The sequence below is a fragment of the Neopsephotus bourkii genome, unplaced genomic scaffold (genome assembly GCF_033783945.1).
Source record: "Neopsephotus bourkii isolate Nb327-2 ecotype Australia unplaced genomic scaffold, CSIRO-AGI_Nbou_v1 NB_887, whole genome shotgun sequence".
NCBI lineage: Eukaryota > Metazoa > Chordata > Aves > Psittaciformes > Psittacidae > Neopsephotus > Neopsephotus bourkii.
Window position 1 is genome coordinate 2,405,173 of NW_026901381.1, and position 23,026 is coordinate 2,428,198.

The following is a 23,026-nucleotide window of genomic DNA, read 5'->3' on the forward strand; positions in this document are numbered from 1 at the left end:
CAGTTGGGTTGATGGGTGTCAGCCCTGCCATTAGAGTTCAGGTCCAGGGGTAGGTAGGACTGTGCTGTTCAGCTCAGCAATGAGAAGGGATGCTTAAGGCCTGTGACTCCTGGAAATAAAGCTGTCTCATCTTGTGTGCTTGTCCTGAGCACCAGCCCTCCTGCCTGGGTGCTGCAGCTGCATGTGGCTTGCATGTCACCACAGCTGCTTGTGCTGGTTCCAGTGTGTGTGTTTAGGGTGTGTCTGTGGGTGCACAGATGGGGTTGGGAGGCACTTAAGATTAGTGGAACTAATTCTCTTCATATCTTTCATGGTTAAACAGCAAAAGATGGTTGCTGTGACTATAGTTGCAGCATCATTTTTGAGTAGAGATCAGGAGGTGGGAAGCGTGTCTAGCCCTGCAGCTAACCTCCTGCTCCTCAGACTCTCACCTCAGTAGGAAATCCCCTCCCTCTGAACAGCAGAGCCAGGACCTTGGCCTATTTTCCATCTTTTAGTGGTCCAGCACCTCTGTGTTAGTATCATTCCTCCCATCCATTGCTTTCCCAGAGCTCTGCTGACTCGAGCCTGGCAGCTCTGCTCTGGTGCCTGCATGGCCGAGGGCAGGGTTGGTGCTGCAACAGGAGAGGAGGTACATGGCTGCCTCTAGCACTCCCTGCAAGCCACTGCAGGAGGAGAAGGGTCCTGCTGGGTTTGCTGCTTACCTGCGTGTCCAGGCAGCTCCTGGGGCCATCTCTTTGCCGTTCTGCACTGATGGCACAAGTACCTGCTGTGTGCTTGCAGCATGTGTGCAAGGCATTGCTGAGGACACCTTTTACACCTTCCCTTCTGGGCCTGACAGTGCCAGGGAGCAGAGAGAGGGTCAGCTTGATGTGCAAGAGGAGGCCCAGGAAGGGATGGTGGCACCCATGCCACATGGGAGGCTGACAGCTGCAGATTTCTTGTTATCTCCCGCCTGCCAGCAGCTCCTTCCCGAGATAAGAGGCTGATGGAGCCTCGGGTTCATTCCTGAACCGCTCTTCTCTCTCCCTTTGCTCAGATTTTCTTTTTCTGCTTCAATTTTCTGAAGCACATCACCTCTGAGGAGTTCTCTGCTGTGAAGTCGCAGAGGTAAGGAGCTTGTGCCTGCTGCTGCATGGGCTGCAGAGCCAGGGAGCTTGTTAGTGCCGTTCCTTTGGGGAGATGGAAGCCCTGGTGTCCTGGCCCAGTTTCCCTTAATTTATTCTGCACTCTGAAGGCTGCAAAATGGGGCAGAGGCTTGTGAGGGGCTGTGTTGTGCTCTGAAAAACTGTCCATGCTGAAACGTGCTCTCTGCTGAATGACTGCCCATGGCTGCTGGAGCACGGGTGAAGCCAAGCTGTGTGCTGTGGCCCAAGCAGGCTGCAGAAAGCTCCACCAGGCACTGCTGGGAGGAGCGGGCTCCTGGTTCTTTAACATTAAATCCCTTCCTATGTCAGGAGGAGCAGAAAGAACCAAAGCCCACCCAGGGGGCTCTGAATAAGCATGTGTCTGCCCACAGCCTGTTGCCACCATCTCAAAGCACAGGGTTGGGACTGTGAGGACAGTGGGATACTGCACAGCATCCCCATCCCCTCCCCTCTGCCCACGCACAGCTAACTCCCCACTGCTCCCATCCGCTGGGTGCTGCAGAGATGTGGCTGTGGCCTGAAGCGTGCCCGAGGTAACTGTGTCTTTCCTTCCCCAGAAGGAAGAGTTTGCCACCTGGCTTCACCCTGGAAGAGATCTGCATGCTCAGTGAGTGCTGCTGCCAAGCTTCAGCACCCATGGGTGCTGGTAATGGGTGATCGCTTGGGGGCTTGGGTTCCCAGCATCAAGGTGACTACACATGGGTATGCTTCCCTTGGGACCTCGCACCAGCACAGCCCCAGAGCATGTGGGAATCGTGTTGCTTGGAGGGGGAGAGGAAGTGAGCCCAAGCTGGCCTTCAGGTCCCTCTGTTTTGTTTTCTGTAGAGCAGAGAGACCGAGGCAGCACCACAAGTCTGAGCAGCGACTTCTCCCTGGGGATGGAAAGTTCCCCTGGAGCAGCCGGGAGCTTCACCTATGAAGCAGTGGAGCTGATGCCAGCGGGAGCACAGGCTCAAGCAGCATGGTGAGGAGATACCCATTCAGTGGATAGCAACAGGAGCAGGCTCTGAGCACAGTAGAAAAGATACTTCTGAAGTCCCTTGCCCTCCAGGTCTGCTTCTCTGTGGCCTGGGTTCCTTCCTGTGGAGGGAGGAGTTTGTCAGAGGCTTTGCTGCAACTTGTGCTACAAAGCTTCTGCACCAAAAACTGGAGACCAGCCCATGTTAAAGACTGTAGGGATGCTCCTGAAGTGTGTCCCCTGATAAGAGTAAAGCATCTTTGTTTCCTTTTTGTTGTTTCACTGTTAAACCTCCTTCAGAAAGGATTTCACTTCTAAAAGTTGGTTCCAAACTACCAGGAAAACCACATTTGGCAGCAGCCTCCCCAGGGAAAAGTGGAGTCAGCTTTGCTGCCCTAAAATGAAGCTTAGTTTATGGAAGAGGTTATAGAGGGGAGTATCTGCAGTTAGTGGTAGGTGGGCTGGGTGGCAAAGGATCCCCTCTAAGCTTTAGCCCCTCTACCAGGACAAGGTGTGAGCTGAAACCAGGTTGCTGCCTTTAGTGCTGCTTAGAGGTACTTCTGGTGGAGAATGTGGAGTTCTCAGTGCTCCCTCTTGATAGGGGATCATACAGGACTCTGCTGGGAATGCAGACAGCTCTGTGGAAGTAGGGACTGGGGAAGGTGTCTGGGCACTGCTGCTCTGGGATAGGCGTTGTGCTTTGCTTGTGGAGTTCCTGGTGCTGTTTGGGGATTCAGAGCCTTGCTGCAGGGTTGCCCCTCTCAGTTTAATTTTTCTCTCCTCTCCCTCAGCACACGTGAAGGCACTGTTTTATATTGCAATTATTTTAAATTAAAACTGGGTTGTGCTGGAGGCAGATGGAATTCCTCCGGGACTGAGCCTGCAGCCATGCCATCTAAAGCACATTGTGAGGCAGTTTATAAACTGCTGAAGAGGGGAAGAGAGACTCTTCCTGGAGGCTCACAAAATGGAGATGGAGAGTCCCATACTGCATTTGCCAAGTGGGCAGCAGTGTCCTCTTGAACACACAGAGCATATCAATCCACAGTAAAGCGACTGCAGCAAGCAGAGAACAGCTTTCCACTTGCTTGGCTGCAGGATGGTAAACTGGACACAATTCTATTGCTCTGTGTGCTCAGGACATACAGGGTAGATCCTGCAGCACAAAGCATACGTGATTTTCCCAAGATGTGAAGTGACCACAGTGTGCTGGAATAGATCTGATGCACTTACATGTATCAGGGCTTGATTTTGTGATGTGTTTTCTAACTCTGGTTTGCTTTCTTTCCTGTTGGGGATGTCAGGCTGTGTTGGCGTTAGTTGCTGCTGCCACAGGGATGGTTTAGGCCAGTGCTATGGACATGAGCTTGGGGAAAGGACCATTGTGAGCCTGCCCATGAGTGCTTAGCATGGGTCTTGCTGCCGGCTGTTGTAGTCCAGAGAACAGATAGATCTTGCCACATGCTGAGTGCATGGTGTGGGTAGGGAGAGGAGGGGATGTGCTTCATTGGGCTGCCCTGAAAGCAGGGTGGCCTCAAGGTCTCTTTGCAGGGAGAGGCATTTGGTTTTTAGCTGTACAAGCCTGTTTCTGCAGGCTGTGCAGCTATGTTGGCAGCTATGATAACATGAGATGAATAATGCTTGAGAGAGGCTGTGGTGTGATGTTTGAGGGTGGACACGCTTCAAGAAATGAAGAGAGGATATTGTGCTTTCCACTGTACAATGAGCCTGTCTTTAGCTGCACTTGCTGCCAGTGCTTGATACCTCAAAGCTAAGATGCCCATCCACATTCCAGGAAGAGCAGCTTAATGCAGCAATGGACAGTGAATCACAGCTGAGAATGAACGTGCTGGCTAGAAAAGAAGCCAGAGCAATCTCAGGCTGTAAACACAGGCAGGGAAAGGACTGAAATGCATCTACAACCAGAGTGCCTGTCAGCTCTGAGCACATGGTCAGAAGCGTGGTCACCTTCCCCTGCAGGGAATCACTACAAGGGAAAATACTACCGGTGTTGTGTCCCTGTCACCTTCATCAGTACGTGCGAAACACCCACCTGGGCTGAGCTCCTGGGCTGATACATTCTGTAGAGTCAGAGCAGATTGAAATGGTCTTTCCCTGCTGGGAGGCCCCTTGCTTGAGGCATTTTTGCAGCTAGACTAAACAAAGCCATCGCTGTATGTGTGTGGGCTGGTGCATTCTCCTGTCGCTGATTTCCAGGTCACGTGGATGGGCATCTATAAAAGAATGGGCTAAGATGGGTTGAGCTCAGTGTACCCCCTCACTGAGTGGTTCCCTGGGAGGGAGGAGGGCAGATTCAATGGGAACAAGAGGTTGTAGCTGCTGGGGTAAAAGCCAGGCTGTGGTGGAGTGCATGGGAAAGCCACTGTTCTCATCCAAGTCCTCTATCCCGCAGGAGGAGGAGCTGTGCATCATCGCCACAGGCTGTGCTCTGGAGCAGGGCACAGCAGTCTGAAGATAGGCTGCCTTCCACAGGGGTGGTCGAAGTCAAGTCCTCCAGCTCCTCCTCATCAACCCATTCTGATAACTTCCTGAGGATTGGAAGCAGCCCACTGGAAGTGCCCAGATCCAGGTGAGATGGGATGGAGGAGAGCATCCCTCAGCAAAATGAGTGTCTGCTGAAGAGAGTGCAGGGCAGCACTTCTGTGGCTCTGAGAACCCTGGAGCACATGTGTTTGTATCTACAAATGGGCATCAGGAGGCCTTTTCCTCTCTAACCTGGCACTGTATGAGATGCTGGCCATTAAACACAGCAACTCCTGCCTCAGCCTATTTAGAGGAGTGAGGAACTGTGCCAGTAACAGCTAGATGTCTGCTCTGCCTGTCTTCAGTGCTTGCCTGAACTCCATGAGCTCTGGCATCTCTGCATCCTGCATGCTTGGAGCTCACTTTCTCTGTCAGATGCATCCACAGAGGCTTGAAATGGCTGTGTTGTGTGGGAGAGGAAGCCTTTCAAACAGAGCAGACCTCACTCTGCATCTGTCCTGTCCCCCTTTCCACCTGCTCTCCTTCCTGACTCTGCAGGTTGGAAAAACCCTCTGGGTGCCGCTGGCAAGCAGAGGTGGAATCTGCTGGGGGCAAGCTAGGAGTGCTGTGCCAGTGCAAGGGATTCCACCTGGAAGGCTGTTGTGTTCCTGCTGGGCAGCCAGGGAATGGGGACCCTGGACCTGAGCCTAATCTCATGCCATTAACAAAGGATATTCTGGCACCCTTCTGGAGTCTGATGCTGCAGTAGGGCAGAGCGGAGCAGAGAGCTAGGCGAGGGAAGAAAGAACAGAGCCTGTGGAGCAAACACCATGTGTGTAGGCCGACAGGGGATAAAGAGGCTCTTAGATAAGAGGTTGCTGTTAACAGCATCAAAAGCTTGTGTAGTCTCTGCAGGTTTTCCAGTGAGTCTTTTTCTAGCGATTCCCTTCAGAAACAGCCACCAGCCAAATTTTAGTACACATGGGAAACCAAATGACAAACAAGTGAAGCATAGAAAATGCTGCTCTAGTGGAAGGTGTCCCTGCCTTCCAACCCTGCAGGGGGTTGGAAGTGTTTGAGCTTTAAGGTCCCTTCCAACACAAAGTGTCCTGTGAATCTATCAAATTTATCCAATTTTCTTACCAAGGTTCTTGATTCCAGCAAAAAAAATCAGTCTGGCAGGTTTCATGTGTGATGCCAACTGTTCTCCCAGGAAAAGAGGTCAATAGGGTGGTGTTGAGTTGTTGCTGGGGCCCACTTCTGTATTGTCTGTAAGAAAAACCAGATCTCCCAAGAAGAGAATGCTCTCTCTCAAGAAAAGAAACCAGCTTGTCTTGAGGCTGCTTTTGTTTATGATGGTAGTGCCACGATTCCTGTGTGTGGTCTCATGCCATTCCCAAGACCTGACAGGATGTTCAGAGCAGGGCTGGCAGTGAGCTTGCAGCAATGTTCATGATGCTGCAGCCTGACTGCTCTGTGAGAGCAAAGGGGAGAAACAGCGTAGGCAGAGGAGCAGCACAGGAAGGGGCTGAGCACCAGTCCCTGGGATTTGTGTTGCAGGGGCTCGGAGTTGGTAAAGGCAACAATTCTCTTCCTCTGGCTGTGTCTGGCTGAGGTGTTTGTCAGCTCTTGGATGATTACTGCCCATTGGTGTCAGGTATTCAGAACTGGCACCCCCAGGGCTTGAAGCAGCAGGCAAGCATGGTGGGGAAGCTTGTTTTATCCAGGCCAGAGGTCCTGGGGGTGGCTTTTCTTTATGCCAAGTAACTATTCCTGAGAAGGAGTTGCAGTATTCTGTCAGTGTAAGAGAGAAACATTCTGTGAATTCCACTATAAACCTTTTGCTGACCTTTATTATAGCTCCTACCATGGTATAAAGCCTTTAAATCCCTTCAGCACAGCAAGGTTGCACCAGTCCACTCTAAATCCTTGTTAAATTTGTTAACATAGCTGGGCTAGAACAAAGTACATGATGGGGGAATAGGGGAGCAAACCCCTTGTGCAGCCTGGAACCAAGGGGATGGGAGAAGGGAATCAGTTGTAAAGCCAAAGGGGTAAAATGAGCAGCACATAAAGGTGGTTACCCTGCTGCACTTGTGCTGGGTGAGGACGGCAGCCCTGTATCCTCTCCATCTCTGGTGTCACCTGGGTTTGCCCTGTTCCATGTGCAGGCTGGGGGGAATAAATCTAGAGACCCTTCAGGGAGTGGAAGGAATTGTCAAGGTGAACTGAGCTGCTCTTTCAAACCCAGTCTTCTGGCACCTCCATGCTGCTTTGCCTCCTAGTCCATTGCCAGATCAGTCAGACTGCCCTGCCTGCCTCTCTGCTAACAGCTCTGATAGCTAAAGGCAGACACTGACATGACTTGTACATTTTGGGGCCTGACCATGGTGTGTTTTCTCCAGAGAGAGGGGTTATGTCACTCCACTTGGCTTTAGTCTCCCTGCTAAGACAATGTTAGTCTGAATTTGTCTGGTGAGCTCCACGCAGCTGATGGATATCACAGTACCTTCAGCCACCATTTTCCATCCTAAAGGAAAGGATGAGTCCATTTCTGCAAGGAGAAAGAATGCATCTGTGATGGAAGGAAGAGTTAAATTCTGTCCCTTCACCCCCTGAGGAACGGTGGCAGTAGGATGGAAAGGCTGGAGCACAGAGATCAGGATGCCAAAAATACCTTTATCTCCACAGTGCTGCTGGCAGGTTAACATCCAAGGCTCTCGAGATGAAGAAACTACCGTACTTGACTTCCTAATCTTCTGGTTGTGTGGCCATAGCAACAAAACACTTAAACCACTGCAGCAGCAGTTGGGGAAGAATGGTTGCTTGTAAAATGCCAGCAGGCAGCCTCCAGGTAGTTCACATGAGCAGCTCAGTCCGACTGCTGGCACGCAGGGATGATCCAGAGGGATTGGGAAGGAAAACCAGCAGAGAGGGATGAGCAGAGGCCAGAGGGGGGATGGGGTGTCCCAAAGGAAGCCAAGCCCCTCTCCTGACTGGGCCATGTCAGCAGCCTGCTGCTGCCATCACCTCACCAGCTGGAGTCCTGCTCTGATCCCGAGGTCCTGGATACCCATAAATCCCAGGATGGTTCTTGTTAGACAAAGCATTACAAAGGCAAATTCCTAGCAGTTTTTTTAGCTTATCCCAACACGATGGTAAGGTCACATCTGCTGAGGGTAAACATGCATGAAGATCCTGCATAGATTATTTGTGCTCCTTGCTCTGCAAACAGAGAGCTCTGAGAATGGCGGATGGAGTGCATTGAATCACGAGTGGGCAGCAGCTTGCAGACCATGTTCTGTGTTTGCAGTTGACACTAATAGTCTGAGTGTCCCATGACACTGCAGAAAATCCCTGTATCTGTGTCAGGGATTTGGCCTGTGTGTCCATAGCACTAGTGTGGATTAGCAGATGGATAATCTTTGGTTGAATGTGCTTTTGCTAAGTTAATTAAACAAAACACAGAGCGCAGTGATGTGAAGAGTCGAGATGTGCAGGAGTTAAATCGTGCAGGATCTGCTTTGGTCAACAGCCACAGAGAACTCCCTTACTTAAAGGGCTGGAGATGGCTCAGCTGAGGGTCTGGAGGGAGCACAGTGAGCACAGAGGGCAGAGAAGCTGCTGTCCCTTGGCTCTGGGTGTTGTGTTGATAGTGATAAGTCTGCATGCACACTGTGCCTCTCTCCTTACAGCCACCTGGCACAGAAAGCTGTACCCGTGATAAGATCACTTGGGATAGCAGCAGGACAGGAATTGTTTACAGGAATGCTTTCTGGAATTCCTGCATGACAAAACAGGCTTGCTGGCTGGCACATGACTGTGCTGCAATGAGGAATGGATGTGCTCACGGAGGACTGGCTGCTCAGGCTCGTACAGCAGGCACTAACACAGCCTGTAGATAGCTGCCTGGGATTCAGCCAGGGCTCTCAGTACAGCTCTCTGCCAAGTCCTCCTTGCCAACACTTCCCACGCAAAGGTAGGAGGCTGTGCCCTTAACTCCAGGTCTGCCTGTGCCTGTGGTACCTGCTTTGCTTCGGTTTGGAGGCACAGAGCATATGCTGGCAAGTGAGCTGCTTCCCAAATAGTCCGAGGTGTGTGGAAACGTGGCAGGTGAGCGGGGGCAGCGCAGGGCAGGATGAGAGCGTAGCTGTTGGCACTTGGCACTCCTCTCAGTTATGGATTAGGAAAAGGAAGGATCCCTGAGTGCTGCTCTGCCCCCAGTATTGGCTCTCCTCTGGTAGGCAATGTGTCCGTGTGCTCTGAAATACTCTTTTCTATGCAGCATGTTGCATGGGAAGCACTGACCTAATTAAAAGGAACTATTCCAGGCTAGGAGTTGCCAGTTTATGGCCTGCTAGAGGTCCTTCCTTGTGTGAAGGAACAGCTTGCAGCTCATCTCTGTTTTGCTAGTCTAATTTTGTTAATCTTGCACTTTTGAGGGAGTTTCTTCCCACTCGTGGACCTGAAGAGGTGGGTGTGTGAAGCTCACTTTCATTCTTTTTCTGTCTGCCATTGGATGTCTGTGGCAGAGCCAGTGACTTGAAGACCTGCTGTATCTCATCTCTAACCATGTCAGCTTTGCCACGGTCATCTGGCCGCTGGCCCAGCCCTGGAGTCATCCCGTGGCTGCAGTGTGTTGCATACACGTTGTTCTTACAGGCTTGGGGATGGTGCTGGTGTCTGAGCAGCCCCAGCTTGCTCTGAGGGCTTCACTGAAGCCCTTTTTGGGCCTTTGCAGCAAAACTTCACAGGGAGCCTTGAGGGGTAGAAACAACAGGAAGACTTTCACCTCTGGCGTTGCCTGGATTGCACTGGGATAGAGTCACCGTAAAGATCTGGTCTTGGGCTCAAGCCTAGCTCAGTGTTTAAGAAGGTCTGCTGCCCTTGCAGTGCAAACACAGGCTTTCCCATGCCTTGCTCACCCAGCCTTGGGCCTGCTGTCTCTTGAGGCTGTTGAAGGTGCTTTCTGGTTGTGACAGTTCCTCAGGAGCCTCCCTTGAGAAGGTGTTGGGGATAGAGGGGAAAGTGTGCCAGAGCCTTAGCTCCTCTGGTTTGGCTCAGATATCTGAGCCAGGAGACATCACCTGGACTTACTGCAGAGTCAGTCAGTTCATTCAATGAATTGACTGGGGTTTATTCTGCTGCCTGGAGGTGAGGCACAGAGTTGGCTGCCTTGAGCTCCTGCTCTCCAGTGCTATCAGGTTAGATGTAAGTTGACTACGTTTGCACAGCCTTGACAGGGCTGGGGACCCCAGGAAGGGCTGGTTAGAGAGCTCCAGAGCCACTGAGGGCCAGCCTTGCAGGAGGTACATGATGCTTTTATCAGCCTGTCCAAGAAAGGATTCAAGATCTGACTTGATCCACTTCCAAGAAGGGGGTGTAAGATCCATCTAATCTTCGCTGACAACCATGGAAGGTGACCAGGAGCTGGAAGCTGAGGCCAAAGTAGGAAACTATTTTCTGTTCACCTTCTTTAGCACAGACTTATCTGACCAGCGTGGTTGATGATACTGGGCAGAGGCACATTTTTACTGGGGCCAGGGGTCATGTCTTTGCTTGCCGTGTGGACACAGCCTCCCATGCAGGCTGCTGATACTGCCTCTGTCAGAGGGAGGTCCTGCTGTAGCCCAAGCCCTCCTCTGCCATCCACTTACCCTCCTCAAAGCCTTTGTTTTTGCCTGGCCCCAAACCTCTCCTCTGCTCAGCAACCATTACTTTTCTGACAGAATCCTGTGCCTGGCTCCTTTCAGCCTGAGCCTGTTGCCTATCGCCTTCTTTACTGCTTTAGCTCAAATTCTTACACTCCTGGTTCTCCTTTCTGGCTGTGCTGTACTGTCAGGGAGGTGACATCCTCCTCTTCCTTCTGCACTGAGGCAGTGTTCCTCTGTGCTTCTCCCTGGCTTCTTGCACCCTTCCCACTGTGCTTCCAGGGTGGCACTGTGCTCTGAGCCCAAGCACTCTGCCTGCTCTCCTCCTTCACACTGAGTTCCTTGGCTTTCTCTCCCAAAGGCAGGGAGAGGGGTGGATGTCACTGAGCAGCTGCTCCCTTTCCCTTATGAATTCCTGCACCCAAAGGAAGGTTATCCCTGACAGATCTCCAAAAGGTCTTTCTAACAGTATCTGCTGCAGTTCTGCTTGCAGGGGAACACCCTCGGTCTTGCTGCGGCATTTCATGCTCCACGAAAAACAGCTTTTTGCATCAAGGGCTTGACCCAGTGCTCTGAACCTCACCCCTCTGTTCCTCCAGCAGCCAGAGGACAAGAGCTGTGCGGGGCAGGTGAAGCTCTGCTCCTCCTATTTGCTGCTGTGATGCCCTTCCAAAGCCTGAACTTCCAGACAGTCCCAGAACTGCAGCTGCAGGAGCATCAGCCCTGCGATGGGAAGCTGACAAGGAGCTCAGGACCGTTTTCAGACCTCTCAAACTCAGCTGTATTGATCAGACCCGTTAAAGGGCAGGCTTGGAATTAGACCAAGATGGCAAATAGGGCTCCTGCTGTGCATCCCCCTCCCAGCCTTCCCTTCCAGTCTCACTGAGGCCCTCCTTGCTGTGGGAGATCCTGTCTGTGTAGCTGCTCTCCTGGTCCCTTGGGGAGCAGCTGCAGTGCGCCACTGCTATTCTTAGCTGTGAAGACAGTGTGCAGGTACGTGGCCCAGCAGAGCTGGAGCTGGAGCACTGCTCCCTGCCCAGCAGATCTCAGATAAATTATCCAGAGGATCTCAGGAGTGTGTAATTGAGTAGGGCTGCCACAGGCTGTGCTTCCAGCTATGTACACTCTGCTCTGCAGCGGGGCCCAGTAATTGCTTGTTCCCCAGAAGCCAGGAGCGCTGGGTTGTCACAAGTGATTGTGCCCTCTCAGATTTTGGAGGGACTCCTCAGATTCAGTTAAAGGATTTCATGCTTCCTGCTTTCCTGGTGGGAGGCTGCATACGTCAAACACTTATCCCCCCCTTGGCTATTTTTCCTATCCTAAAGATGTTTTGCCACCTCATTTCTGGGGCAGTCCATTCTTTTAACACAGGATTGAAAAGATGCTGGGGTGGTGCCTTGGGGACATCTTGAGCAGTGACTGGCTCTGTTCAGATCTGGTCTTAGTTCCTCCAGAGTGAGCTGTTTTCTAATGGAGCGAGCATCAATAAGTCTTTTTTCAGCACTAACCAAGCAGAACCTTGATTCTCCATCAGGCCTCACCGCTGCTCTGGGATGTGCTAACAGCTACAACAAGCCACAGGGGGATGCCCCTTGTAGAGCATGACATCCCCATCTGTGATGGATTCAGGGCAGGCCACGCTGTTGCATCTCACTAACGGGCTTCACAGTCTGCATGGCCATCTGCTTCCCACTGCCTCTGTCCTGTCCCGCTGCTCCGGAGCCAGCTTGGCTCTCCCTTGGCTTTCAAAGGACAGGCCTGGCCAGGGGCCCAGCCAGAGCTGCATGTTGCTTGCACCCTGGTGCCGGGTGTCAGCGCTGCTGGCTGGCAGCCCTGCTGGCAGCAGCGCTGGGTGAAGGCTGTGGCTGCTGACCTGACTGACGGCGCCGTGTCCCTCTCTCTCTGCCGCAGATCGGGGGACCACTCTCTGCCCGGATCTTCCGTGTCCACGGACTTTGGGAGCTGGCAGATGGTGACAGGGTGCGGCAGTATTCGGGAGCAGGCAATGCTGGGCGCGGACGCCTCTCTCCCTTGCAGCTTCCCGGATGAGTTCCCGAGCACTTGCCTGTAAGTGTCTCAAACGCAGCATCTCTCTCCTCGGGGCGCTCTCTCGGCTGACTGCGAGCGCTGGGACTCGATCACCCTGGCCCTTTGAAGAAGACAGTTAACAAACTGTCCCGTCTTCCTGCCTCGATGCTTTCCATCCACACATTCCATCGCTGAGCACTCTTGGCTTATGCTGAACTGGGAAGAAACCGGCGTTTTCTCTGCTTAATGATTGGGGGGCACTTTGCTTTCTGTAGGAAGAAGAGGCTTTTCTTTCTTCCCTGAAGATGCTGAATTTGGGCATGATTGAGTGCATTTGAGAATGCATGCTTGTCAAGACAGGACTGCTAACCCAGATTGCCTTGCTTTTGGATCTTGCTCATCTCCATCTCCCTGCTGGGGCAGATCCTTGCTGCAATAAGAGAGGGGCTTTTCTCCTGTAGCCCCAGTTTTGGCATCATTTGCAGGGGCTGCATGTGGCCAGTGCAGAGCAGCAGAAACCCTGCATCCTGCCATGTAAAATGGCTGGGGGGTAATGTTCTCCTCCAAATAGAAAGCCACCTCTGTGGAAGCTTGAAAGACAGGAGATGCGCTTTAATTGCTGTTAGAGGAGAACCTTGGCTTGTGCCTTCAGGCTGCAAACTCTCAATCAAGAAACTGAAATGGCAGATGAGGAGCTGCTGCTTGTTAGCTGGGCAAGAGCTGTGCTGACAGTCCCTTACTGAGATCCAAGTGCATGCTTTGGAGGCAGAGGGCAAGTGATGTGTAAACCAACATCTGCTGTGGGACAGGCTCGCTGCCTTCTTACGTGGCTGTGCCACTGAGCAGCTGCCCCCAAGCTATGGTGAAGATACAAGACCCATGAATTGGCAGAGGAAAATGTCACAAGAGATGTGGACGTAGCCTGGCTGGGATTTGGTCCCCTGCTTTCCTGAGGATACACTGAGCTGCTCCTGCAGTTGTCTGGGGAAGGATGTGCATCTGAATTAGTGACTGCTTAACTGTGTCCTGGATCTGGCAGTGCTCGGTGGCTGCTGATCACCACTGAGTGGTTGCTGCTCTTGAAGCTGGATCTAACATCAGAATAGGGAATTGGGTAGAGAAACATGAATGGAAGTTGACCCTGAATCTGCCTGTGCTGAGACCATGGGCACAAGTGGTGCTTGGGACAGCCAGCTTCAAAGGGAGGGGAAAAGCATCAGTGCTGCAAGTGCTCTGCCCTGTTCAGCTCCTCACTAGAGCTGTGGGGTGCTGTGGGCACCACTCTGGGTGCTGGACCAGGCGCTGTGTGGAAGGGATGGGATGTTCCCAGGGGCGCTGTGTTGAGCTTAACCCAGGCCCTCCTCTCTCTTCAGCTCTGCATCAGCTCTGTTTGCTCAGGAGCCCATTGTGGCTCCGGGCTTTATCCCAGTTTTTCACAGCCCAGCACAGTATGAGGGGTTTGGAAAATTAAATTCCATTTAAGTTCCCACTTTACATCTCAGCTGGCAGCAGCTCCACGAAGGTACGCTTGTCACAGCCTACTTCTTGTGCTTGTGTGGGGCTTGTCAGGGCTTACTTTGTGCTGGGGCTTTGACAGCCTCCTCTCATCCTGCACCCCAAGCTGCAGACGAGCGGGTAGGAAGTGTAGCAGGGCAGAGTTTGGCAGGGAAGCAGGACCTGCCTCCCTGGTTGAACTGCTCCAAGCCCAATGCACCCATCCTGCAGGGCTTGGTGGCAGGCAGTGCCAGGCTCCTTGACCTCAGAGTGTCTCACTCTAGGAAAGAAACCTAAAAACCTCAATACTAAACCTGCCCTGGAAAAGAGGTGCGAGAGCCAGAAACCACGGGACCCAGCGGCTGCACGCCCTCGCTTACCTCTGCCTGTGACATTTAAGATCACTCCACTCGGATACAAACAAGCCCTGCTTCCCTGCAGCTTATTTTTACTGCTGGCAGGTTTGTGAGTTCCACGTCCTAATTAGGTTGCCAAAAAAGCATCTTTTTAATGTGTTTAGATGTGTTGCCTCTATTTATTTATTTCTTTCCCTTTGCCCTCTGTCTTCTCTTTATTATCAGACACTGTAAACAGCGGCCTGGTTGGCTGCCTCGGCACCGCTTGCTGTTTATAGCCCTCCCACCAGATCCTCTTGCTGCTGTTTCCGGACCGAAGCTGTTGGCTGTGGGTGGTTAACACTTCCATTCAAATGAGCTGTGCCAATTTATAGCCAGCCCAGGCGCTGGAGAGATTAAAGGGAATATTTGATGGGGAAGGTTCGCGCTGTGCCCTTGGAGTGACCTTTGAGGAATGGTTTGTTCTCCCTGGGAACCACCGGCACGCCGCTGCAGCAAGGACCGGAGTGTTTGGAACAGCCCCCTCTGAACCCGGGTCTTGCTTTTTGCCTGCTCCCGTGGCTGAACTAATCTCTTTCCCTCTGCTCTCATCCCCCTGCCCACAGGCAGATGCATGGATGAGCTGGAGAGGAGAGCAGGTCCTGGGGGAAGCCGTGCCCTACTCTGCACACAGCCCTCCTGTTTGCAGAGAGCAGATGTGAAACACCGCTTAACTAACCTCTTTCCACAGCAGGAGCCCTCCTTGGGGCTTTTGTCACCTTCTCTGCCTCCTCTCATCACCCCTTCCCCACTGCTGGCTGTGCTGGGGGCAGTGGATGTGAGGGATGGCCACAGATAGGTTGGAAGTGATTGTCTACACATAGCTCCACCTGGCAATGTTGAGTGAGGAGGGGAGGGAGCTGGCGCAGGGGCTGACATCAGTGTGGGGAAGGCAGCACTTTCTGTATGAACCATGGCCTCGAAGCACTGTGGTGGTGATGGGAGAAGCTGGGGGGAGTGGTGAAGGAGGAGACCAAGGGGAGAGCTGGAGCTTGGGACTGAGAGGCTCCAAGGGAGAGCATTGGGTTGTGTTGGACAAGTCATGGAGGCATCTGCTCTAGTGCAGCCTTTTGGAGCTGGTGCTGCCTTGGCCACCATCACCAGCTGAGCACCACAGCCCTGCTGATGCTGTGGACAGAGCCCTGGCCTTGCTGCCAGCCTCCTGCCCCACACTGGAGTGAGGGCTGGGATGGGGAGAGGGATGCTGGCCTTGCTGACCTCCCCCTTCTCTCTCCTAGGCTGGTGTCGGCGAGCGACCGCGAGTCCCGGCTGGAAGAAGTGCGTTCCTCCTTCCTGGCCAGCTACAGCCGCACCATCGGCCTCAAGGCCGTGCCCCCCAGCCCCTCGGGGGCCATCGGGGGCCTCCTCGAGCAGTTTGTGAGAGGTGTGGGACTGAGAGGCAGCAGCACGCTCTGAGCACAGGAACCAGTGCCTGGACAACCGGGGCTGGCGGGACCCGTCCTTGGCCAAGCCCTGGCACCCCCCTTCTTGGTGCGGGCACCTGCAGCACCCACCACCGGCTTCCCCCTGCCTGGGGCTGGGGGCTCGGGGGTGCTCCGGCCCATCTCTGCTGTAAATCCCCCCAGTAAACCCCCCGAGCTGTGCCCTCTCCTGCCTCCTGTCTGGGTTCGGCCGGCGGGAGCTCGCTATTTATAGCCCGGCCCACGCTCCGGGAGCCGCGGCACCGAAATAGCACCGAGCCGGGACCGGGAGGGAGCCCCGGGCGGGGCGGGGATGGGATGGGATGGGATGGGATGGGATGGGATGGGATGGGATGGGATGGGATGGGATGGGATGGGATGGGATGGGAGGGGGGATGAACCGGCGCTGGACCGGGCTGGGGAGCGGAGCTGGGTCCGCAGCCCCGGCCTGGGGGTCCCGCTGGGGCTGAGCCGTAGCGGGTCGGGCCGGCGGCGGCTGCGGGTCCCCGGGGCGGTGCTGCCGGCGGGGCCGGGGCTCTGGGCTGTGCCCGTGCCCGCCCCCGGGCGCGCCCGCCTCGGCGGCGCGGGAGGAGGAGGCGGCGGCGCGGAGCAGCGGCGGCGCCCGGGCGGGGATGGCGTCTCCGGGAGCGCTGGAACCGGCGGCCGGCAGCGTGCCGGGTACCAAGGTGGAGCTCACCGTGTCCTGCCGGTGAGCCGGGAGCCGGGCGGGCCGGGGCAGCGGGCGGGGGGCTGGGGGATGCGCTGCGGGGTGCCCCTGTCCCGCAGCATCCCGCTGCTCCCCGGGCTCAGGAGATGGAAGGGGAGGGCTTCGGGTCCCCCTCGCTCCGTGGGCAGCGCTGAACACTCGGGTTTTACCCGTGGGGAGAGGTCCCGTCCGCGCCGCGGGGTCCCGAGGGATGCGGCACCAGTCTCGGCGGGACCCGCTGCTCGTACCGGGGCTGGGGTGTGCGGTGGCCCCGCTCAGCGCGGTGCTCGCCGGGGGTCGGTGTTGGCTACGGGCAGCTCCCTGCGAGGCGCCGGCGCCAGCAGTGGGGCAGCGCTGGATGGTGGTGGGACGGGGGCTATAGGAGAGATGCTGCTCGGTGCTCTGCTGGGTCCATGGGGCAAGCAGTGGCTGCTGAGCGGTGTCAGTGGCTAAATATAGCCCCGGCAAGGTACCGCTGCCCTCGGTACCCGCAGCCAGGGGTCTTGCCCGCGGGGACCAGCACCAGCATCACCGTGCAGGGAGTCGGGAAATGCTGGTGGCTGCCCCATAAAGCCCCAAGCCCTGCAAACTCCAGTCTGCCCCTGCCAGCCCCTTTGGGCAGTGGGGCTGTGGGTCCATGGGGCCTGGTAAGTCCGGGCAGGAGCCAGGATTCACTCCCGGAGATGCCCCAAAGCATGGGCAGGATTCAGGTTCAGAGCCCGGCAAGGGCTCAGGACTGCTGGGGCAGCCTAGGGGGGGGTCTGTGCCCTGTGTGCCATGGCTGAGCCCCCAGCCATGCTCCAGCGCACCCCGTGTGCAGGAAGGATCCCAGCGGAGCCGCTCGCAGGCACTTGCAGCCACTGGCACTTTCCAGGGTCACACTGTGCGGAGGACAGTGATCAATGGCTCTGCTGGCAGCCGTGCAGGGCTCGGAGCTGCCCAGCCCCTGCTGCAAGTGTCTCCTTTCCTCCCAGTCCTGCGCCCTGCCATTAGCCACAGTGGGCACTCCGCCGGCGCTGGCGGCACAGGGGAAGGTTTCATCTTCTAAATGGGTTCTCTGTCATGTTCAATCATCGTCAGCGCTGGGGACACTGCTCCTCACTCGTGCTGCTGTCCCAGCAAACGCTGCAGTGGGGACCAGTGTGTCCCCACAGGGTGCCAGTTGTGGCCTGCTGGTGTGGTGCTATCCCACGGTCAATGGGGAGGGCAGGGGGAGCTGCTGTGGGGCTGGGTGGTGGCTCATGCATGGCTCTGCTCCTCCAGGAACCTGCTGGACATGGACACCTTCTCCAAGTCTGACCCAGGTGGGTGGCAGGGACAGGAAGGGCATGGATGATCACGGCACGATGGCACAGCTCTACTCCTCTCTCCGCAGTGGTGGTCCTCTTCGTGCAGGGCTCAGGCAGCAGCGAGTGGAAGGAGGTGAGCACAGACCCTGTCACCGTGTGCCTGGGGGGGGGCACCACCACTGTCCCCGCTCCTGGCTAATCCCCGCCTGGGCTAAACAGACCCATATGGCCCCCGCATCCCTGCTCATGATCCCTCCGTGTCCATGATAATGATGCGGCCGTGCCGGCAGCGCTAATCCCACACCAGGATTATTGCCGGGGCAGCAGCGATGGGGAGGGCTCCTGGGGGATCTGCTCTCACCCCTCTCCCCGCAGTTTGGGCGCACTGAGGTCATTGACAACACCCTGAACCCCGACTTCGTGCGCAAGTTTGTGCTCGACTACTACTTTGAGGAGAAGCAAAACCTCCGCTTCGATGTGTGAGTAAGAGCGGCTCGGCTCGGGGTGGAACGGGCACCGATAATAGGGTAATGAGGCACAGGGGAACAAGGATATGGCAGGGAAAAGCCTGGATGGGGGGGAAGCAAGGCTGTGTGCCAGGGTACCCCTCAGGCACCGGCTCAAGGCTCTGCTCTCCCATCACTAGCTACAACGTGGACTCCAAGAGCTGCTCCATCTTAAAGCAGGTGAGCACAGGGTGTGCAGTGACACTGTGGTGGGGCACCCCCAGGCTGTGCCCTATGTGGGTGCTGTCAAGGGGAATGCCCCTCAGAGGGCTCTAACCTGCTTCTCCATCTCTCTATGCCCCATGGGGACTGGCAGAAGGTAGGTGCTCACCATGCACCAGCCTCTGCTCTGCCCTGGGAACATGGTCCTCATGGGGGGGCCTGGTGGGGCGGGGTGCAGGATGGGGATAGGACACACTATGGGGGTACAGGGTGGGTGTAGGTTGGCTCAAGGGGTGCGGGATGGGTTTGGGCAATATGGGGTGGTGCTGGAGGGATGCGTCCAGGGGATGTGGGGTGGTTTGGGGGGCACAGGATCAGTTCAGGGCACAAAGAGGAAACACCTGGGAGCGGTGGATGGGTCCAGGGCTGGCTCTTGGGGCACAAGGTGTGTGCAGGACACTGCGTGTCCCCCAAGCAAGGTGATGGCAGGTCCCTGGGTGGTGGGGTGCGATTGTGGGGAGCACGGCAGGAGCCCCAGTGTCTCACAGTGCTGTGTTCGGGCACAGGACTTCCTGGGCCAGGCATTTGTGGCACTGGGAGAGGTGATCGGGTCCCAGCGGGGCCGCCTGGAGAGAGCCCTCACGTGAGTCACCCCATGGTGGGGCAATGGGGGGGGTCCAACACCATGTCCCAGCCACCCTTCCCATCACACCCCTCTGCCTGTCCCCTGTTGGGGACAGCGGACACGCTGCCGCACACCTTGATCCCCATCCCCACCTCCTGCCCCTGTCCCGTCCTCCTTATCCCCAAGCCGAGCAGGTTCCTCTGGTCCCAGGGGTGTCCCAGGGAAGCGCTGTGGGACCATCCTGCTGCTGGCTGAGGAGCTGAGCAACTGCCGGGTGAGTGCTGGTGTCCCAGTACCGGCCAGGCAGGGGCTGTGTTGGTGCAGGAGGCATCCAGCAGTGATGTCCCTGTCCCCAGGACATCGTCACCATGCAGCTCTGCGCCAACAAGCTGGACAAGAAGGACTTCTTTGGGAAATCCGACCCCTTCCTCGTCTTCTACCGCAGCAACGAGGACGGCACGTGAGCGCCGGGGCACGGCGGGCTGGATGCGGTGCCGGCCTCACCCTGACCCTGCAGCACGCCCCAACCCTGCCCTGTCCCCGCAGCTTCACCATCTGCCATAAGACAGAGGTGGTGAAGAACACGCTCAACCCGGTGTGGCAGCCTTTCACCATCCCCGTGCGTGCCCTCTGCAATGGCGACTATGACCGGTACGGGGATGGGGATAGGGGCATAGCAGAGTTTGAGCATCTCTTAGGGTATGAGCATCTTTTAGGGTATGAGCTTCTCTCAGGGTATCTCATCTTTTAGGGTATGAGCTTCTCTCTTTAAGGTGTGAGCATCTCAGGGTGTGAGCATCTCTTAAGGTGTGAGCATCTCTCCTCAGCGACAGACAGCTCAGAATTGGGTCCTTATTGGGTTTATTTTCTCCTCTTTTGCAACCCAAATTACATAAAGGCATCCCCCTCCTTTCCAGGGCCCCCGCCATGACCCAAATTTCCCTCTTCCCTCCCGGCAGAGCTGCTCTGCCTGCCTGCAGGCAGGGTGCTGGCCATGGGGCTGGCTGTCCCCATACCCTGGGGGGGGGTTCAAAGTGGGGGCTGTGCCACCCATGCTGGCAGCTCACCCACTGCCCACCTTGGCTTTCAGGACGGTGAAGATCGATGTGTATGACTGGGACCGGGACGGGAGGTGAGGCCGTGCCCGTGGGGTGGGGGGGGCACATGGGGTGCCCCTCACCGTGGTGCCTGGCCACGCTGACCCCACACTTCTCCCACAGCCATGACTTCATTGGGGAGTTTGCCACCAGCTACCGGGAGCTGTCCCGAGCACAGAGCCAGTTCACAGTGTACGAGGTAGGGCAGGGGCAAAGTGGGGGGGGGGGGCTATGGGGCACCCCACACATGCTGGGGCTGACCCAGTTGTGCTCCCATAGGTGCTGAACCCCAGGAAGAAGTGCAAGAAGAAGAAATACGTGAACTCGGGCACCGTGAGTGGGGCTGGGTCTGCCCTCCCCAACTGTGTGTGCTGAGGGCAGGGGTTCAGGTCTGACCCCCCCATTCCCGCAGGTGACGCTGCTCTCCTTCTCCGTCGAGTCCGAGTTCACCTTCGTTGACTACATCCGGGGCGGGTGAGTGGGGGCTGAGTGCCCCCCGGCTCCCCGAGACCCCCCCATGGGCGAGGGTCTTGGGGCTAGGATGGTGGTGACGGTGTAGGTGCAGCTTGGGGTGACAAGGGGGTGGTGGGGCTGGGGAGGGGGTGCAGGATGGTGGCCCCGGGCTGTGGAGTGCTGGCTGGGGAAGGGGGACTCGGGCAGTAGGTCCTGGATGGGGGGGACAAGGCCACACCGTGCTGTGGGGCCGGCAGCCTCCCTCGCTCTCCCCTTCCCCATAAGGACGCAGCTGAATTTCACCGTCGCCATCGACTTCACGGCCTCCAACGGTGAGTGCAGCCGGTGTGGGGCGTGCAGGGGAGCCCCTGCGGCTGTGGGGCGGGTGCTGATGGGTGCTGTGCTGCAGGGATGCCATCACATCCCACCTCGCTGCACTACGCGAGCCCCTACCAGCTGAGTGCCTATGCGCTGGCACTGAAGGCGGTGGGGGAGATCATCCAGGACTACGACAGCGACAAGCTCTTCCCTGCCTATGGCTTCGGTGCCAAAATCCCACCCGACGGCAAGATCTCCCACCAGTTCCCATTGGTGAGACCCTCCCGGCTGTGGGGTGGCCGTGGTGGGGAAGGGAAGCACCACGGCTGCATCCTGCATTGGATAACATGAGGAGCGTTGATCCCATTCCAAGTGCCCATCCTTATCCTTCAGAACAACAACATGGACAACCCAAGCTGTGCCGGGATTGAGGGCGTGCTGGAGTCCTACCTGCAGAGCCTGCGCACAGTCCAGCTCTATGGTCCCACCAACTTCGCCCCGGTCATCAACCAGGTTGCTGGGTGAGCACTGGGGGACTCTGTCCCTTTTGATGACCCCAAATGTCACTTTGGTCCCATAGTGCTGGAGGGATCCAACCACTTGTGTCCCCCCCCATAGGACGGCTGCTCAAGTGACTGATGGCTCGCAGTACCACGTCCTCCTCATCATCACTGATGGTGTCATCTCCGACATGCTGCAGACCAAGGAAGCCATCGTCACCGTGAGTGCACTCTTTGTCACCTTGGGTGCAAGCTACACTGGGTGCTAGCTCTACTGCCACCCTGCCTCTGCTCCACAGGCTTCTGCATTGCCCATGTCCATCATCATAGTGGGAGTGGGGCCGGCTGAGTTTGAGGGTGAGTTGGGGACAATGGGGAATGGGGATGGAAACGTCATCCCTTCCTCTGGGACGCCGCTGGCAGAGGAAGGGATGACGTTTCCATCCCCATTGGCCACCCCACTGATGCTCAATGACCCCAACCATCACCCCACAGCCATGGAGGAGCTGGATGGTGATGAAGTCCGGGTGTCTTCCCGAGGACGATACGCCGAGAGGGACATTGTACAGGTAACCCAGTCCCTTGCTCCTCAACATGAGAATGATGCTGATGTTTCCAACCAGGCCACAAACAAACTCCTTTCCCTCCAAGTTTGTGCCATTTCGGGATTACGTGGATGACTCTGGGAACCAAGTGCTGAGCATGGCCCGTTTGGCCAAGGATGTGCTGGCTGAGATCCCTGAGCAGCTCCTGTCCTATATGAAGACCCGTGACATCAAGCCTCGCCGGGCAGACCCCCAATAGCTGCTTCATGTGCCATACAGGGACCAGGACATGTGTCACCTCCTTCCGATGGTGGCCAGGGCTTAGCCATGGAGATGTGCCCCCCACAAGGGCGATAATCAGCTGGTGAATGGGGCTGAGACCCCCATCTTCTGGCCAATGTGGGGCTGGATAGCCCCAGTACAAAGCGATGCCGTGGCACATCGGGGATGGCTTGGACTGCACCATCCCTTGTCAGTGCAGGCAGCACCCGTGCCAGGGCCCGGTTGGTGGGGGGGCCACTGTATATGTGTGTCCCCCAGGGGGGCGGGAGGCCCACTCTGGGGCTGGCTGCATGCTGGGGGGGGGGCTCAGCCCTATAGATCCATGGGGTATGGGCTTTGCCTTGCTCCTGCCTGCGCCCCATTCCTGCCTGTGCCCTGCTCCTGCCTGCCCCACAGCCCGCCCTGCAGCCGCATGGAGGGGAAGGTACCGGGGGGTGCCCGGGCTGCTCGACGGGTCTGTACCGCGGTACTGATTGTCAATAAACGGGTGAACCGGGGCTGCGCCGTGACGGCTCGACGGGGTCTGTACCGCGGTACCGGCTGTCAATAACGGGTTGAACCGGGGGTACCGGGGCGGCTCGACGGGGTCTGCACTGCGGTACCCGCTGTCAGTAACAGGCTAACCGGGCCTGCGCACTGCCGGAGGATACCGGGGCTGCTCGGTGGGGTCTGTACCCCGGTACCGACCATCAAAAACGAGCTGAACCGGGAGATGAAGGGGGGATCGGTGGGGTCAGTACCCCGGTACCGACCACCAGTAACGGGCTGAACCGGGGGATGCGGGGGGGGGGGTCAGTACCCCGGTACCGACCATCAACAACGGGCTGAACCGGGGCCGCATCGTCCCGGTAGCGGGGGACCGGGGCGGGGCTCCCGGGCGCGGTCCCCGGTGCCTGTGATTCAGAGCAGCAGATTCGCCTCAGGCAGCGCGGCCCAAGCCCGGCCCCCGTCGCTCCTCCCGCGG

At 56.6% G+C, this 23,026-nt stretch overlaps 2 protein-coding genes across 3 annotated transcripts in view; both read left to right on the plus strand.

Annotated features, from left to right (window-relative positions):
• Window positions 1-15,767, plus strand: part of MTMR14 (myotubularin related protein 14) — a 28,739-nt gene extending 12,972 nt beyond the window's left edge. Inside the window, exons 14-19 of one of the 2 annotated variants that reach the window (XM_061357210.1) lie at window positions 1,040-1,110; window positions 1,706-1,755; window positions 1,974-2,112; window positions 4,520-4,696; window positions 12,153-12,308; window positions 15,397-15,767. In XM_061357210.1, coding sequence (XP_061213194.1) covers window positions 1,040-1,110; window positions 1,706-1,755; window positions 1,974-2,112; window positions 4,520-4,696; window positions 12,153-12,308; window positions 15,397-15,574 — 771 coding nt within the window. In that variant the 3' untranslated portion in view covers window positions 15,575-15,767. The remainder of the gene's footprint in view (window positions 1-1,039; window positions 1,111-1,705; window positions 1,756-1,973; window positions 2,113-4,519; window positions 4,697-12,152; window positions 12,309-15,396) is intronic. The other variant, XM_061357211.1, reaches the window with a different exon arrangement.
• A 366-nt stretch (window positions 15,768-16,133) lies between these two features.
• Window positions 16,134-22,289, plus strand: CPNE9 (copine family member 9). The gene is made up of 20 exons (XM_061357217.1): window positions 16,134-16,288; window positions 17,549-17,589; window positions 17,661-17,707; window positions 17,950-18,053; window positions 18,221-18,260; window positions 18,809-18,885; window positions 19,078-19,141; window positions 19,224-19,327; window positions 19,414-19,518; window positions 19,958-19,999; window positions 20,088-20,163; window positions 20,244-20,297; window positions 20,377-20,438; window positions 20,703-20,749; window positions 20,827-21,008; window positions 21,129-21,256; window positions 21,354-21,456; window positions 21,535-21,592; window positions 21,731-21,804; window positions 21,887-22,289. The coding sequence occupies exons 1-20, from the start codon at window positions 16,212-16,214 to the stop codon at window positions 22,037-22,039; spliced, it is 1,638 nt and encodes a 545-aa protein (XP_061213201.1). The 5' UTR covers window positions 16,134-16,211; the 3' UTR covers window positions 22,040-22,289.
• The last annotated feature ends 737 nt before the right edge of the window (window positions 22,290-23,026 follow it).